This window comes from Arvicanthis niloticus, chromosome 30 (assembly GCF_011762505.2).
Source record: "Arvicanthis niloticus isolate mArvNil1 chromosome 30, mArvNil1.pat.X, whole genome shotgun sequence".
Classification (NCBI taxonomy): domain Eukaryota; kingdom Metazoa; phylum Chordata; class Mammalia; order Rodentia; family Muridae; genus Arvicanthis; species Arvicanthis niloticus.
Genome location: NC_133438.1, coordinates 1,808,201 through 1,825,832, shown reverse-complemented (window position 1 = coordinate 1,825,832; position 17,632 = coordinate 1,808,201). Strand labels below are relative to the sequence as shown.

Here is a 17,632-nt window from a genome sequence, read left to right as displayed (position 1 = left end):
GTCATGATATTTAATAATAGAGACATGTAAATAATATGAGTTTTAATATTTCTCTCCATTATTCAAATTGCTTTCTCAAGTTTATTTCAGTCATTGAGGATTGCTGTGTTTATTTCATAGACTTTTCTAAAATCAAAGAATTATTGCTGTCATCTCATTTCTCCTAATATAAATGGTGTAAATTGTTTTCCAGGAAATATGAACAAACTCACCAGAAACAAGACCACAATCGCCGGGCAGTGGTGGCACACGCCTTTAATCCCAGCACTTGGGAGGCAGAGGTAGGTGGATTTCTGAGTTCGAGGGCAGCCTGGTCTACCAAGTGAGTTCCAGGACAGCCAAGGCTACACAGAGAAACCCTTTCTCGAAAAACCAAAAAAAAAAAAAAAAAAAACAAAAAAAACAACAACAAAAAAAAAAAACACAATAGTACCAAAACCACATAAAACTATTATCATGTCAGCTCCCAAGCACCTCCATAAGAAGTTACCAGTTCTCCTTATTGGCACAAAAATCAAATTACACTCATCCAGTCCTGAAAAGTTCATAGAAATGACACCAAGACATCTTGAACATTCCTTACTCCGGGCACAAGAAGCGTATTTCTGGTTGTACTTAATTCATGGATTTTCCTGAGGGCCAAACACTACAATCAAAATCAAATCAAATCTTGCACCCAGGTTGCAAGTTTAACTTCAATCCAGTTCTGGCTCCAGATCATTCACCAAAATGATCCAAGGCTTCCATACAAACATCAGTGTAGAGCCTGTGCACGGATAGTGTGCCCTGAGCTGGAACCTGTAAAGAGGTAATGGTTTCATGTGATGTTTGAAAAGATAACATGAGGTTTAGGGGGAAGTAAAGGTGCTACCATGTATCCAATGATATAGGAAATTTAAAATAACATAGAAATTGTTTGTAATAACAAAACTAGTTAGGCAATGCAGCTGTAAGATTCAATTGAGTACATCATAATTGGAAGTAATGGAAGAACATTAAGTGGTGATGAGGATATATTTCAGTTGGTAAAATGCTTGCATAGCACACACAAGCACAGAGCTTGACTGCAGAACAACATGGGTGTGGGAAGCCATGGCAAGGCCTTACTCTTGGCAAACACTCACCCTTGGCTCTCCTATCTACTATTCTTCTTTCTGCTTACCTTCCATGATTCACTTGTCTGGGAACTCCAGAACTTCAAACAAGGCCTCATAGCAACCCACCTTAGTAGCCCTTCCTCCTGATCTCTAGATTTAGCCAACATCCTGCTAGATAGATGTTTTTAGAACCCCTGGTAACAGAAAGGCTTTGTGAGAACAACAAGTATAACTTAGTTAGACCCTGCATCTGCAGCTAGCTTCCTCCACCTGCAAAGCCCTCTTTCCTTTCCTACCCCTCGCCATATCCTGTTTTCAGAGTATATAACCTGTGTGAACAATAAAAATTTTGCCAGCTTGATCAGACTTCTTGACTTGCTGTGTGCCTCCTTATTTTCTCTCACATCTCAGTCCTCTCCACAGGGTCTAAGGGTCCCACTTGGTTGTCCAGCTGGCCTGGACACATAGGCTGAGTGTATTGGAACATACCTGCAATCCCAGCCATTGGGAGGTAGAGGCAGATGCTTCAGGTGTTCAGGGTGACTCTCACCTACATAGTAAGCTCTAGGCCAGTCTGTACTACATCAGTCTCCATATCATTAACTTATCTTCAATTTATTTCCCTCCTCCCCTGCAAAGACTGTACCCCCTTCTCCCAAGACCTAGTCATTTTCCAGGTCCAACCTACACCTCTGCTTCAGCCCAGCCTCTTGAGCCAGGCGCATTCCTAAGCATGGAGTGCTCACCCCAACTCTCAGACAAGCCCTGCGTCCCACACCCAACCCAGTAGCCCAACCTGGTGAGTCCCTTCCCAGATTCCAGTTGTGGGACAAAAGGGACAGACCCTAAGCAGCTTAATGTGTCACATCACACACACACACACACACACACACACACACACACCCAACAACAAAAATTGCACATGACCAGTTCTCACTGAAAAAAAATACAAACATCATGAAGAACAAAATAGGGTGTCTCCTTCAATGTCTACCAGTTCTATCAAAATGTTCCCCAATGAGAATCACCTAGTTCAGTGCTTCTCAACCTGTGGGGTCATAAACCCCTGGGATTCACATGACCCTTTCACAGGGTTGCCTAAGACCATCAGAAAACATAGATATTTATATTGTGACTGATAACAGAAGCAAAGTTACATTTATGAAGTACCAATAAAAATAATTTTACTTTTATAAAGTTGCAGGTCACCACAACATGGTGACCTGTATCAATGGGCCACAGCATTAGGAAAGTAGAGAACCACTGACCTACTTTATTCTATGGATTTTCAAAAGACAATCATGAACTTTATTAAAGAATTCAGAGAATTTAAAAAAAGACACAAAGAAATAGCTGAATAAACATAAAGAGAATGAACACGCAATTATGCCCCCAAAAGTACAAACAATAAGTGAAATAAAATGATAAATACAATCTAGTATTTAGAAGCTGAATTCAATAAAGGAATAAAACCACTGAAGAGAGCTCAATCTGAAATGGATATAGAATTGAAAAACTCTATCTGCTGATTTGAAAACTCAGAGGAAAGCCTTATAAAGAGAATGGATTAAGTAGAAAATAAAATATCAGGTCTTTAAGACAAGTTAGGGCAGTGAGACTTCGTAAGAGAGAGCAAAGAGAGGCAGGAACTGTGGAACAAAATGAGAAGAGCAAATGCTTTTGAATTATAAGTACAGATGAGGGAAAAGAAACTCCATTAACATGTTAACATGGTAAGTAGAACGGAGCAGAAATATGGCTCCACCAGTAGAGTGCCTGACACAGATCATGAGAACTTGAATGAAGATCCCCAGAACCTACATAAAAGCTGGGCATTGTGATACAAGTCTGGAAGGCCAGGCCTAATGGGGCACAGAGATGGTGAACCCCTGAAGCTCATTGTCTGCCCATCCTAGCTGAAATACAAATACAATCATCTGGGGTTTACAGGGCCACAAAACCAGGCACAAGCCTATATTCCATATCAATTTTCATGGATAGTTCAAAGTAAAGAAGAAACATATTCATTATGTACCCTCCATCTACCTATGCATGGGTGGGAATTCCTCGGATCCAGTCAGTTCTTCATACAAAGCCTGGAAATCTCGACTTTACAACAGTTTATCATGTTTAGTGAGCAAAGTTATGCCGAGAAGTTGGCATCTAAATATTCAGCTGAATTCATATAACTTCCAGACCAATGATGTTTTAGCAAAAAAAAAAGGGGGGGCTAGAGTCCCTTTTTGGTTCCCCGGAAGTTAAGAGTGTGTACTGCTCTTGCAGAGGAACCGAGTTCAGTTCCAGAACTCACATTAGGTAAGCCACAGCCATCTGTAACTCTACCTCCTGGTATTCAACATCTTGTTCTGGACCCTGCAGGTTCCTGCACTCACACAGCACGCATCCACCAGCAAACACATAATTTTAAAAAATATATATGATTTTTTAAAGAAAGAGTAAAAAAAAAATACAAAGAAGGAAGAACAAAGAATAGATGAAGCGGGGAAAGGGAAAATTAGCAAGAGTCACCTTCTCCTATGCCAGCTGCATCTCAGACTTCTTATCTCACATCTCTTGTTATGAGGAGAAAAAAAAAAAAACATACACCTGTATGCCCTGTGATGCTGTGGAGGTGAGTGGATCTGAGTTTAATCTGTCCTGTGGTGATGAGGAGATTCTACTCTCTAATTTATAGCTGTATTATTCTCTGGATTCCTCACTGGACCAGAGATTTGCATGTTTACTCTAGGTCTATCACAACGTCTACAGAGGGGACTGAAAAGAACTTTTAAACATTGTTGCTCCGATTAGATGTCAGTAAAAACATGTACAATTACATGACCAAATCCAAGGAAGCAATTAAGATGGGTTAGGAAGAATCCTTTCTGATCCCTGGACTAGACCAAATATTATAGGAATTAGTGCAGAAGGCACAAAACTCCAACACAGTAACAACAACGAAAAATGTAGGAGCTAGATTTGGCCAGTTTAGAGACTGCCTAGGCGCCATTTCCAAATACCTGATATTCTGGGACATTTAACAGTTGTTAAGAACATAAGCTTTGGGGTAGACAGATGGCTCAGTGGTTAAGAGAATGGTTAAGAAAAATCTGCTGCTCTTGCAGAGGGCCTGAGTTCAATTCCCAGCACCTAGGCCGGCTGCTCACAACTGTAGCTCCAGTTACACAGAATCCAATGCCATCTTCCACTGGCATCTGCACTCAGGTACACAAACCCACACAGAAACTATTATGAAGACCTTGGTTTGGACCGTCTTTTAAATGAGTCCTGGTTCACACACACTTGCATTTTGAATGTGTAGACTACATGGCAGATTTTCCAGGTAATGACTGTGTTTTTCTTCCTCAGAATATTCACAAGCCACTTTCCAAAATGTTAATAACATGTACACTTCCATCATCAATGGCTAAGGGTTTCCTCCTGCCATATTCTTGCAAACTCTTCATTGTCCAAATTTGGAAATATTTCCAACTCTGTTCATAAATATTTTTTATGTTTTTCAGCCATAAATTGTATTTTTTCTGAAAACTATTAATTTAATTATTTTTGTCTCTAAAATATTTATTTTCATAAATGGTCTGCCAAATTATTGTCCATCGTTTCTGATGTTGTATTGATTAAATATTATGTGTCGTTCAGATAACAGCATTTTCAGCTTCATATTGACAATTGATTTTATTTTTATGTGCATAAATGTGTGTGTTGAGGGGAGGGAGTACCTGTGTCTCGGTTCCCTCAAAAGCCAGGAGAGGAACTCCAAAGAACTGGAGTTGCAGCTGAACCAAACTCCAGTGCCCTGCAAAAGCAGTAAACACTAAGCAGTAAACTGCTAAGCCATCTTACCAGCCCTATGAGCTCCTAAGTTTTCAGCGTCTTCTACACATGACAGGACTGTTCCACTCTTGAGCACACTGGGCTGTCTGCCCAAGACCTGCATGTAGGGGATCAAGCCAGTGGACTTTTCAAAAAGGAGAGGAGAAGGGTTCATGAGCTTCTAGTTGGGGAGCTATTAAAGTTAGTGGATAAGGAGGAGGAAGAGTCCATTTTCTTTAATGATGTAAACCATGATAAGCTCATACTCCCGTGGGTGGCCCCACACCCATGCACACATGGGAAATACTAATTGGACATGGGGTGGGGGGCGGATAAGGAAACAGAAACAGGGACAAAGAGAGAAGGGGGGCAGAGGATGAAAATCAGGAAAGGGCAGAAAGGTAGATCTGGGAAGAATTAGGGGGAGTGGTAAGCAAATACAGTCAAAAGACACTATATGCAATGAGAGATCTTGTCTCAGAGACTAAGGTGGAGAATGCCAGAGGATATTCAACTTCCTGCTGTAGCCTCTGAATGCATGCACACAGACACACTCACGAGTATGTGTACCCACTGCATGCACAAACTCCAAACCAGCTGGAAAGGATATCAGCAAGAGGGGCAAGAATAAGAGAAGGTAATGACAGTTGGAAGGATGTGTTCATAGTGCACTGTATACAAGTAAGGAATTATCCAATTTCTAATTATTTTTAAAGAATTAGTTGTTTTATCAGTACCTGTATGAACTGGAGAAACTATTTTAAAAGAGCAAAAAGGACACTTGCTTTGGGAAGATAAACGTTAAAAGACATCAAAAAAAGTTTTAAAGGTACCTGGGTCTAGTAAATTATATCACAACTGTTTTAAAAACAAATATTTAATATCTACCACTCCTAATCACTATGTTTAATTAATACCCGTGTTCTTGGGCCATTTGCAGCAAGTCAATCAATATGTTGGAAACAGAATCTAAAAATGGTTGTTACTACATACTCTCCCAGACTCCATGAACAGTAACATCTCAGCAGATGAAAACTGATCTCAAAAGTACTGATAGAAGGAAACTGGGAAAGGCCACAAACCTGGGCTTAGAATAGCACTGAATGTTTTAACTTAAGAAACCGACAGGTGGTCTGTTTAAAATGTATGTTAAACTTACTTATCTATGGTCAATGTAGGCATGTCATATGACAAAAACCTTAAGGAAATTTTTTCTTCCAGTATTCAAAATCAATTGTTCTACACAACAAAATACTATTCATAACACTAGAGCATGAGCAAAATCCTGTGTATCTTTTTTGTTACACTCTGTCCTATCTGTTAAAATAAATTTGGGTTTGGCATGGTGTAACAAGCCTTTAACTCCAGCCCTTGTAAAGCAGGGAGGCAGAGGCTGGAGGATCTCTGTGAGTTCTAGGCCAGCCCAGTCTATATAACAAGCTCCAGAATACCAGAATAGCCAGGACTACATAGAGAGACACGCTCTCAAAATTAATAATAATAATAATAATAAATTCACTGAAAGAAAATAAAAAATACATGAACAGCCATTTTATTACAGATGTATCAGCAGCAATTAAGCACATAAAAAACGTGTTTTATTTCAGAATACTTAAGGAAATACAATGAAATACATAGTGAAATGTCACAGTAGACTCACCAAATGGGGTAAAATTTTAAAGGACTATCCATATGGTTGGTATACACGCCAGGATGGAGAGAAACAGCCACTTTCACATTCTGCTGGTGGGAATGCAAGAGGGAGCAAACACATCACAGTTGGCACTTCCTAAATTGTTCTTAAAATAATCATCTATAACTCCTGTATTACAATCTGAGTTATTAACACAAGGTACTTAAAATGCATAACTATATAAAGACTGACATACTCAAAGCAGCTTTATTTGTCATATGGAAAATCTACAAAGAAATTCTGTAAATAAATTAATGGATAAACAAACAGTAGTTGATTCATACAGAACACTATTCAGCAGCAGTAGCAACTTTTCATATAAGCATCACTGTTGAATCTTGAACTATACAACATATATATACATATATATATATAAAACCATACATGTTTTGATAGCAATAATTTAAAACTCTAAATGATGTAAACTAATCTGTTGCTTAAGAAAAAGCAGGGTCTGAAGAGATGGCTCAGCACTTAAGACCACTAGATGTTCTTCCAGGAAACCTGGGTTCAGTTCCCAGTACCCACATGGTGGCCCACAACTATCTGTAACTCCAGTCCCAGGAGATCCTACTCCCTCTTTAGGCCTCCTCAGGCACTAGGCACACATTCATTCATACATGCAGAGAAAACACCCATACACCTAAAAAATAAAGTTTAAATTAAAAAAAAAAAAATCACTGGTTTCCAGGAGAGATAGGAAATGTAAATAAAGGAGCATGTTGTAAATACACAGATGACAGGTAAATTCATCTTCATAACTGTAATGATTTCAAGACTTTACCAAATTGAGGTTTTGTTTTTGAGATAGAGTCATGCTATGTTTCCCACACTGAGCCACAAACTCCTGGGCTCATGGGATCCTCATTCCTCAGCCTTTCTAGAAATTGGAACTCCAAGCATATGCCACAGTGCCATGTTATGCCCTTTAAGTATCAATCACACAGATGATACATAAATAACGACATGAAAAGTAGCCCAAAACAGTATACCTGGATGCCCAGCTCTTCTCAAAAAATTTTCACAAGACGATACAGATTCCATCACCTTGCTTCTCAGAATCTGAGAGTCACAGCCTTGCTCCACCGGCAGCCAATCTTGGTAAGGAATAAAAGTTACTGGCCCTCACATACTCCCTCCCCCACCGAATTATCTTCCTCCCCTTGTTTCTCTGACTGAACAGCTTTGGCCCCTAGCAGAGCCAGGGGAATAGAGGAATCCACAAAATCATCTTACTTTTTTCTCTGACAAAAACTCACAGCCACAAGAAATAACTATAAAGACCTTGAGAATTTGTCAACTCACACAAAGTCCCTGGAACATCAATAGGTGAAGTTTTCATAGAAGCATGTTCCAGGGTCAGAGAGATGGCTCAGCAGGTAACAGCATTTGCCAAAAGCCTGATGACCTGAATTCAATCTCTGGAGCCCACATGGTAGAATAGAATCAACTCCAATAGCTGCCTTCTGACCTTCACACATGTACCATAGTCCATGTACACCAAGCCACATATATGCACAATAAAGAAATGCAGAATAATTTTCATATCCATTAACTCAGTTCCTGTCCCAATCACTACCCCATACACACAGCAAATGGCTCCAGTGCAAAGCCTGCAGAAGAGATTACCTTCAACAGTGCTAGGAATTATGTGATATCCCGGTGGAAAAGTAAACAGAATGTTCAGGTGACACGGGAATACCTGGGGTTGCCATAACACTCCTCTTCATGAAGACTTCTTACCTCCTCAAAATCATAGTACGTTCAGTAAGTCAGGAACAAAGGAACACAAAACCCAACAGTCTTTCCTGTGAGGGCAGAGGTAGCCATGAAAATCAGATCAATGCCCCACATAGCTGCTTCCTGCCGCTCTACCATACCTTCTAAAATAGAAAGTGAGCATATCTATGGAGTTGGTCCACCCCTTCATGCTGACATCACAGGTCAGCTGATAAATCACACCACAGAATAAACAGAACCTTCAAGATCAAAGAAGCATAAACAAACTCCCTTTTCAAAAGTTAGGTCAGAGTAATGTACAGCACGCGTTTCACAAGGTGGTGAATTCCAACCTGGAAATATTCATCAGGAGCACAGTGTGAGAACAAAACCTTTCCTGAACAAGGTTATCTTTCCTAGCAAAATTGAAAGCACAACTCAGACCACACTTTCCGAATAAGATTGCTGCCCTAAAAGGAAAGGAGGGGTCGCCAATAAGGCTGGAGTGGAGTAGAGAGGTCTGCATTTTTAAGCACTCAGCAGGGATAATCAGACTCGTAATCCTCCAGATGGCAAGAGTTACAGAGTTTCTACCAGACACTGTGAATGCCATAAATCAGGACATGGCCCTGGGCATACTAAAAACTGGAATGAGTCTCCTCAAAAGTTTCCCCCATATTTGAAATAAACTCCATTTCTGAAGCCCAGGTGAATAATCTCTGAACTCAGAGAGGACTGTGGGTAACCTCTAGTGTTACTACACTTATTAAACAGCAGGGGGTTTTTTGAGCCGAATTTGAAAGAAGTTTTATTAAACACTGGCCAGGTTGATGGACACTGGCCAGGTCCATACCTGGGATTCCCAGAGAATGGCCACCAATTATCTTAGCTGCTTATAACAGCAAAACCCACAAGGCTGCACACTTCTCACCTGTGTCCAATCAAGGGCAGGCATGAATCTATATGCGCTTTCTGCAAATGTGCTTCTCACCTAGATGTGATAAAGAACACCCTTAGCAGCACATTTCTTACGTGATAGACTCTTCCTGGTTGTGAACTCGCTGGTGTCGAACAAGATTCGATCTACGGCTAAAGGATTTCTCACAGTCATGACACTCATAAGGTCTTTCTCCGGTGTGAACCCTTTGGTGCTGAATCAGGTCAGATTTATGGGTAAAGGGCTTGCCACATTCACTACATTCAAAAGGCTTTTCTCCACTGTGGCTTCTCTGGTGTTGGATCAGGCTAGCACTCTGGCTAAAGGACTTTCCACATTCGCTACATTCATAAGGTCTTTCTCCAGTGTGCAGTCGCTGATGTTGGATCAGGCTAGCACTCTGACTAAAGGCTTTCCCACATTCAACACACTCATAAGGCTTCTCTCCAGTATGAACTCTCCGGTGCTGGATGAGGCTAGAACATTGTCTGAATGACTTCCCACATTCTTCACACTCATAAGGTCTCGTGCCGGTGTGAATTCTTTGGTGCTGGATGAGGTCAGATTTCCGGGTGAACGATGTGCCACACTCCCCACATTTGTAAGGCCTTTCTCCAGTGTGAACTCTTTGGTGCTGGATGAGGATGAATTTTCGACTGAAGGATTTCTCACACTCACTGCACTTATAAGGCCTGTCACCAGTGTGCACTCTCCGGTGTCGAATGAGGTTGGAGAACTGCCTGAAGTATTTTCCACACTCGCCACACTCATAAGGTTTTTCCCCACTATGAATTCGCTCGTGTTGAGTGAGTTCAGCTTTGCAACTAAAGGCTTTCCCACAGTCACTACACTGGTGAGGCATTTCTCCAGTGTGGACTCGCCTGTGTCTGATGAGATTAAAGATCTGTCTGAAGGATTTCCCACATTCGTAGCACTCGTATGGCCTTTCTCCAGTATGAATTCTGTGGTGTCTAAAGAGGCTAGAGTTTTGTCTGAAGGATTTCCCACACTGTTCACACTGATAAGGCCTTTCTCCCGTGTGGATTCTCTGGTGTTCAGTGAGGTTGGATTTGTAGGTGAAGGATTTTCTACATTCCACACACTCATAATGTACTCTAGCACTGTGGTGTCTCTGATGGTAAATGAGTTCAGACTTATAGACAAAGGCTTTTCCACATTCAGTGCATTTATAGGGCTTTTCCTGAGGACGAATTCTGTCTTGTGCATCGAGGCGGCACATTTTGCTGAAGGACTTCTCATGAGGACTATGCTCATGTGTCCTTTGTCCCCGGTGACTGTCCTGGTGCTGAGCATGTCTGTAATTGCAGGAGAAGGCTTTCTCATACTTGCCACACTCGGATGGCCTTTTCTCAGAGGAGGCACTTGGACACTGAACAAGTGCGTGTTTGCAGCTTGAACCTTTTTGGCATTCACCGTCCTTACAATGTTTGTCTCCTTTCAAAAGTGCTTCCCCACACTTGACGCTGCTGTGAGGCTGTTCACTATCACAAGTGGGCTGCTGCTGAGGACAGCCTGTGGAGGAGAGGGCCTCCTCGCCATCCTTCCCACTGATGAGCAGCTTGGTCAATACATGGGATGTACAGCTTGACATAGCTGAGTCCCTGTGAGAATCCCCTTCGCAGGACTTTTCTCCACTGTAACTCTTCTGATGCTGGTTACTGTCGTCATTCAAACTGGAACCTGTTCTGCCCGAGCACAACATCTGCACAAGGCATGTGCTCGGGAACTCAGTCTGGTGCAAAATGTCTCCCAAAGCTGGGACAGGTATCTCAAGATGAGTCTCCTGGGGAGATGGACTTGTGTTACACCCCACCCAGTCTGTAGGTGCATTATACTCAGAAGCTCCATCTTCACCCTGCGTTCCAGTACAGGAACCTGAAATCAGAGAAATACATGTTGAGATGCTAATGAGATGGTACTGGAGAGGAAGAAGCCCATAACAAAGGTAAGCTAGACATAGAAAGCAACAGCACAGCTGCACTTAGATTACACCTCACTCTAAACACTTGGGAATCTACGGCAAAAGGGCTTATACATCTGAGGTTAGCCTGTGATACATAGAAAAGGGATTATCACAGAAAAAAAATAATAATAGAGAAGAGGCAATGAAAGCACTGGAATGTTCCAAGAACAAAAGAGCTGCAGACATACTGAGGGGGCTGCTTTCAAATACAGAATGGGATATATCACACCAAATAAAACACAGGGATAAGGTGCAGGAACAGACAAGCAGGGTCTCCAAGCAATTTCTCAGCAAACAGCCTTCACCAAGAGGTGTCCATAGGGGATGTGTCTACACTGAACTAAAGTCCCCAAATGAAGCTGGAGATCAAGGACTAATTAAAGCTATGGAAGTGCCTCACAACACCTTGTGTCAAAACTAAGAATGTAACGGAGCATCGAGGTAGCCAAGAGCCAAAAGTTGCAGGTGCAGTCACCAGATGCCAAAGTATTAAACACGGAGTAAAGGTAGCAATGAGATATGAGTGACTCCTTTACTAAAACACTGCAGGCACTCTGCTGCCTCCTGAGACAATGCAGACATGTCCTTCCCTGGGTGCCTACCACTAGGTCTGGTCTCCTTTAAGACAGTCTTGACTTATCAACTCTATGAGGCAATCAAGACCTTTCCTGCATCCCCAAACACATGGGACATGAGAAATGCAAATATTGAGAGAGAAGGGAGGGGGGAGAAAGAGAGAAAGCATGTGAGTGACCCACACGAACTCATAGCAACTTAATATAAAATAGTATACAGGAAACAAACATAACAAAACACTGAAGAGTCCTTCGAGAACAGCTCATGATTCATTTTAAAATAAACATGACAACACTGGCAATTCCTCACAAAGGTAGCCATAAAGAAATGACAACTAAGCCTGGTGCATGCCTTTAATTCTAGCATTCGGGAGGCAGAGGAAGATGAATCTCTGTGAGTTCAGGGCCAGCCTGATCTACATAGTGGGTTCCAATACATCTGGGGCTATGTAGAGAGACACTTTCTCCCAAAAGAAAAAGAAAGAGAGAGAGAGAGAGAGAGAGACAGAGACAGAGACAGAGACAGAGACAGAGACAGAGAGAGAAAGAAACAGTAAGAAAAGAAAGAAATGACAATTACAGGAACTAGGCAGAAACCAAGACATAGGACACTGTAGAGAAAGTTTGAGACTTGTTATGACTCCTAAGATAGTAATCACTCTCAGGTAAAAATAAAGGTGGATGCCACTCTGGACACTGGGAACGATGCAAGGACCTTACCCAGAGATGCTACAAGTGCTAGGTTTTCCAGCATCACACTGCAGTACAGGAGCCTCTGGGCCTTATCAAGGAGCATCCACTCTTCCTGGGAGAAGTGAATGGCCACATCCTCAAAGGACACATCCTATTACAATGGAAACAATTAAGCTTATAATCGGTTTCTCTTTCAGAATTCCAAGCACTCCAATCCTGGTACCCAAATATACATCCCTTGCTTTCTGTATTTTCCATCTCATATCAGAGGAGACACTGGGCCATTGATGCCCACTTTCTGCCCACTGATATTGTAGCCTTCCATGAGAACACAGGGAGATAAACAAAAAGATGAAATCTAACCTCAAGGCCTACGATGAAGGCTACTACCCCCTCTTATCAACGCTGTGGCTGTCACAGATACTAGTGAGGGAGAAAAATGGTCAGAGAGAAGATAGGCTAACTTGAATTTAGTCTTGTCAGACAATAGCGCTGAAGGCCCTAAAATTATTCCAGACCCAAGGAATATGGGCTCACCTCTTTATGCTATGACTTCCGACTGCTCCTGGGGCAATTAGTTCACCCTCTGAATTACCTCTGCACATCTGTGCATGCAAGAGGTCAATGTCGGTGTCATGTTCAATTGTTTTCTATCTTATTTGCTGAGATAAGGCTTCTCAATAAAACTGGAACTCACCAGTTTAACCAGACTAGCTAGCCAGTGAACTCCAGGGGCCTGCCTGTCTCTGCTCCCCACCCTCAATCCCAGTGCTGAGGTTATACACATGGTCCATAGGGCCCATGCTTTATATGGGTGCTGGAAATCCGAACTCAGGTCCTCATCCATGAAAAGCAAGCACTTTGTCCACTGAGCCATCTCCCTAGTCCCACACACAACACTCTGAATCATACTTGTCTTGTATGATTACATTCCCACAGCCAAGATTACAAGATTACAAGGCCATGAATAACAGGAAAAAAAAAAAAAAGTTTATGATCCATCTCCTTCTGAAGGCTCCATAGTAATGGACATCTCCCATCTAATCCTATCAGCCCATGAGGAAATCACAGGCTTGAATAGCACTTACTCCAGGCTCCCTCAGTCTCACTGACTACTCATTTACAGCACCAATATGTAGAAGGATGATAGGCAACATCTAACTCTGGCCCTGATACATAGAGCTGTGTGGGGCCATGAAGGGATGGCTTGGTTTCTGGTGTGGCACAGGCCTCAAACCCCAACCCCAATGGGGCAATGGCAGGTGTTCGGCCATGCCCCCAGACCCAAGGCTCCTGACATGCCATTGACCTGTGCCTTGCAGTCACGTCACGTAGAGTAGAGCAATGCAGCCCCTCCCAAAGAGGTGTCACCTAACCCAGGTAGAGGGTATAACCACAGGCTTCAGCCTCAAGAGATTTCCACATTAATGAGATACTGAAAGGCCAGAGGGAGTAGCCAACTACGCATTTCTTTTCCCAGACCCTCCTCTCTCCCGATCCCTATTTAAGTCAGGTCCTCCCTGAACTAAGTGGGGGTGCATCTAGATCCAACTACCATCCCATCCGCTATGAAAATAAAGCTTTGGAAACCCACGGACTTTCACGTGTCTTTTGGGGGCCCATTGCGCTTCCCAGAGGACCTCTCTGCATTCTAGTTGTAGAGGCCTGCGTCTTCAAGCAAGCTAGTTGCCAAGCCAAGCTACAGTAACCGAGTCTCTTCCCGCCTCATTACTCTCAGCGTGCGGGTTTGTCTCATGCGCCGTTCTGCAGTCCCGGAATGGCAGCCCCTGGCCTTCGGGCCCACTTGAGAACCCTGTCCCCCTCCCCCAACCTCAGGTTGAGTCTGCTCCCACCCAGGCACCCGGGGCAGTGTCAGAAGAATGCAGTTGAACTTCCTGTGCACGCTCCTGCTGCCCAGAGTCATGGTCCCAGACGACTGGGGTGGCAGACCCTTGGGAATCACAACCGCCCAACAAGATTCAGAAACCCAGGCCCTCGAGCCCATGCATGAGCCATCATTTTCCCTGCAGAACTGCACGCTTTACTATCATAGAACTGCCCAGTAATCCTGCACATCCTTCATCCCATATACAATCAAACAAGGATTCGCAAATTTCATTACTATATCAAGACCTTGAGATCATCAGTTTGCACTTTCACCTCAAAAACATAAACCTCTTTGTTCCACACACCTCTCTATCCTTGCTCATATACAACCACAGCTACGCACTGAAAACAGCCCCATTGGTTACTCAACACACGGGATCCAGAGAGTCCTTGGGAATTCAATCAGGATCCAACACCAAACCCCAACCCCAACCTCTCACAGACCCCACTACAAAGCAGTCCCAACCCTGTTATGATGGTAATCTACCTGATGCTATTCTTTGGTTCAACCCCACTCACTGTAGTGGTTTGAATAGGTTTGGTGCTCACAGACTCATGTGTTTGAATCCTCGGCCCATAGAAAGTGACACTATTAGGACATACGACCTTGTTGGAGTAGGTGCAACCTTGTTGAAGGAAGTATATGGGGGTGGGCTTTGAGGTCTCCAATGCTCAAGCTACGTACAGTGACACAGTCTCCTTCTGCTGCCTGCAGATCAAGATGTAGAACTCTAGGCTCCTCCAGTGCCGTGTCTGCATGCACGCTGCCATGATTCCCGCCAGGACAATAATGAACTAATGTGGGAGGTTTGGTCTTTTACTATGTATTGTAATGTTAAATACTGAACCCCAAGGCCTGGTTGCCCACAGAGAATCCACACACACAAATATAACATGACCTGGCTCCTTAATTTAAAACTATTGATTAAATACAGATGCTGGCAACCAATAGCTGGGCAGAAAAAATACAGGCCAGGTTTGGGGTTCTCAGCCTTAAGGTCTAAGCAAGAGCACAAGGAGAGAGCAGAAGGTGGGGGGAAGAGGAAGCCACCATGGGTGAATCATTAACACAGCCATGAGGGCTAGCCAACTGGAGTTAAGAGCTGCCCAGATGGAACATGGCAAATTATAACTTGGGCTTATAGGTGGGTAAATAGATTCTAATATCATAGAGAGTAAATGTCTGCCCAGCTCTGGTGCTGATTAAGGTTTATTATAATTATAAAAGTTGTGTGTTTTATCCAGGAACCGAATGATCAAAGGCAGAGCAAAACCCCCGATTGAGATTATATATTTCTACAACAGACTAAACCTCAGAAACTATAAGCCAGCCCAAGTTAAATGTTTCCTTTCTAAGAGTTGCCAGGGTCATGGTGTCTCTTCATAGTGATAAAACTGTAACTAAGACACCCACCAACAATCACCAGTGGAAGCCAGGTATTTTGACTCATGCCTATAATCCCAGTACTTGGGAGACTGTTACAAGTTCAAAGCTAGCTTGGGCTACACAGTGATGCAGCAGGCCCCTTTCAGCCCAATAGAAACTGCAGAGATAGCTGAAGACATCAAACCAGATGTGATGCCTAGAAAAGACACTAAAACCTGTCACACTACCTGTAAGTTGTACCGTGTGCTCCAGGGTTCCAGTTTCCCAGAGTCAGCAATCCATGCTGGGGTGGGCTTTTGTTGACATGGCTATCTAGTGACCCCTCACCCATATTCCTGTAAGTAACCCCAATAAAACTCACTGACTCACCAAGTTGTACTTTGGTCTGTCCCCAGTTCTCTGTCTGGGTCTCCTAGACATTTGTTCATGTCTCCACCAGTCAACACAACACCATTTCCCTTATTCCACAGTCAGTTTCCCATGCAGCAGTCGGAAACAAGGAGCCTGAGGAGAATAGGTTGGCTTGCCAGCCTTCTTCACACCCAAATTTCCCATTGCCATTTCCACATATAAAGCACACATTTTGCTGTTCGGAGAAATATTCTGGGTGTGAGTCCTGCACCTCACCGACCCTTATTCCAAGGAGAAAGGAGATCTTTCTGCACATGCCTTAGTAACTCTGTCTCCCCTTCAGGCACAGGCACATACTGGCACATGTGCAGGAGAAGCAACCTTCTACACTTCCATTCACGCTTGCCAAAATTTTCATACATCCCGCAGCCTACACATCTCTGGGCTAAGTGCTTAACCTGTTCAAGACTGCAAGGCCCAGGGCTACTAGGGCGCACTCAGATAATAGACCAAGAACACCACTAACCTAAAAACTGTATGGGAAGCATGCGGGTAATGGCAGGATCCACTTACCAGGCCAAGCTCCATAACTGGTTCTGACGTCAGGGGAACCTGAAAAAAGGAGGAGGCTGTGAGAAGCTAGCAGCCATAGGCAGTCTTCACGGGCTTCAGTCACGCAGTGACGCTGCTCACCGTGGAGTTAGACCTGGGATGACTACAAATCTGTCTATGCAGTGGTCCACAGTTTTCAATCTCACCTGAGAGCTGTCACACCTGAAGCATTACTCTCTCCTGCCCCTCATGCCTCCTCCTGTTTGTCCTTCTTCTGAGTAACTTCAGGAAAATTTAGAATCCTATTTCCTAACAGGGTCTCTGTTCACAATTCTCACTGGCTCCCAGTGTCCGAAGAACTACATTGAGATCAAATTCCTCCGGTGCAAATCGACCTCACAACTGCTTCCACAAACACTTGGAGGCTAGGTCTCCTTATCTTCCCTGCCTAGCCGCCCTCCCAGGTCTTTGCAGGAGTCATCCCCTCTGCAACACTCACAAACCCCAGCACACAGATGTCCTCCTACCAGGAGCACCAGCTAGAAGCTTCGGGGTAATGATGGGGCCTCTCCCAGGGCTCTAGCGCTCGGGTGAGAGCCGCAGGACGGAGCACTTACCTTGGCCAGGTTCCTGTGCGTGGCCACAGCCATTGGATTCTGCAGAGGAAGCAAGGACCAGGTCACTGAGGTCTCTTCCCTAGGCCTGGCTCGGGGTACGTGGGCGAGTCTCTGGGCCTCAGCATGGCCTCTGTACCGCCGAGCAGCTCTTGCTCTGCCATCCGAACCGCCCACGCTCAGCTTCCAGTTAGGTAAACAAGCCCCAGAAACGCCAAAAAAGACCGCCTAGAAGACCACGCTGGAAGTCCAGCTCCAGACACGAACCGCACAAACACGCCCCCAAAAAAAATAAAAATAAAAATAAAC

At 43.6% G+C, this 17,632-nt stretch overlaps 1 protein-coding gene across 4 annotated transcripts; it reads right to left on the bottom strand.

The window, feature by feature from the left end:
* Positions 1-404: 404 nt before the first annotated feature.
* On the bottom strand, positions 405-17,632 carry Znf551 (zinc finger protein 551). 4 transcript variants are annotated; one of them, XR_013108189.1, is made up of 6 exons: positions 17,327-17,632; positions 16,731-16,769; positions 12,560-12,683; positions 9,376-11,176; positions 6,592-8,432; positions 405-798 (listed from the first exon to the last, which is right to left on the bottom strand). XR_013108189.1 is itself a non-coding variant. In XM_076927499.1 (5 exons), the coding sequence occupies exons 1-5, from the start codon at positions 17,357-17,359 to the stop codon at positions 8,378-8,380; spliced, it is 2,052 nt and encodes a 683-aa protein (XP_076783614.1). In that variant the 5' UTR covers positions 17,360-17,632; the 3' UTR covers positions 6,468-8,377. The 4 variants fall into 4 exon arrangements, 1 of the variants encoding a protein (XP_076783614.1); XR_013108190.1 differs by lacking the exon at positions 405-798 and having other exon boundaries at positions 6,468-6,671; positions 7,617-8,432; XR_013108191.1 differs by lacking the exon at positions 405-798 and having other exon boundaries at positions 6,468-8,432; positions 9,275-11,176; positions 17,327-17,631.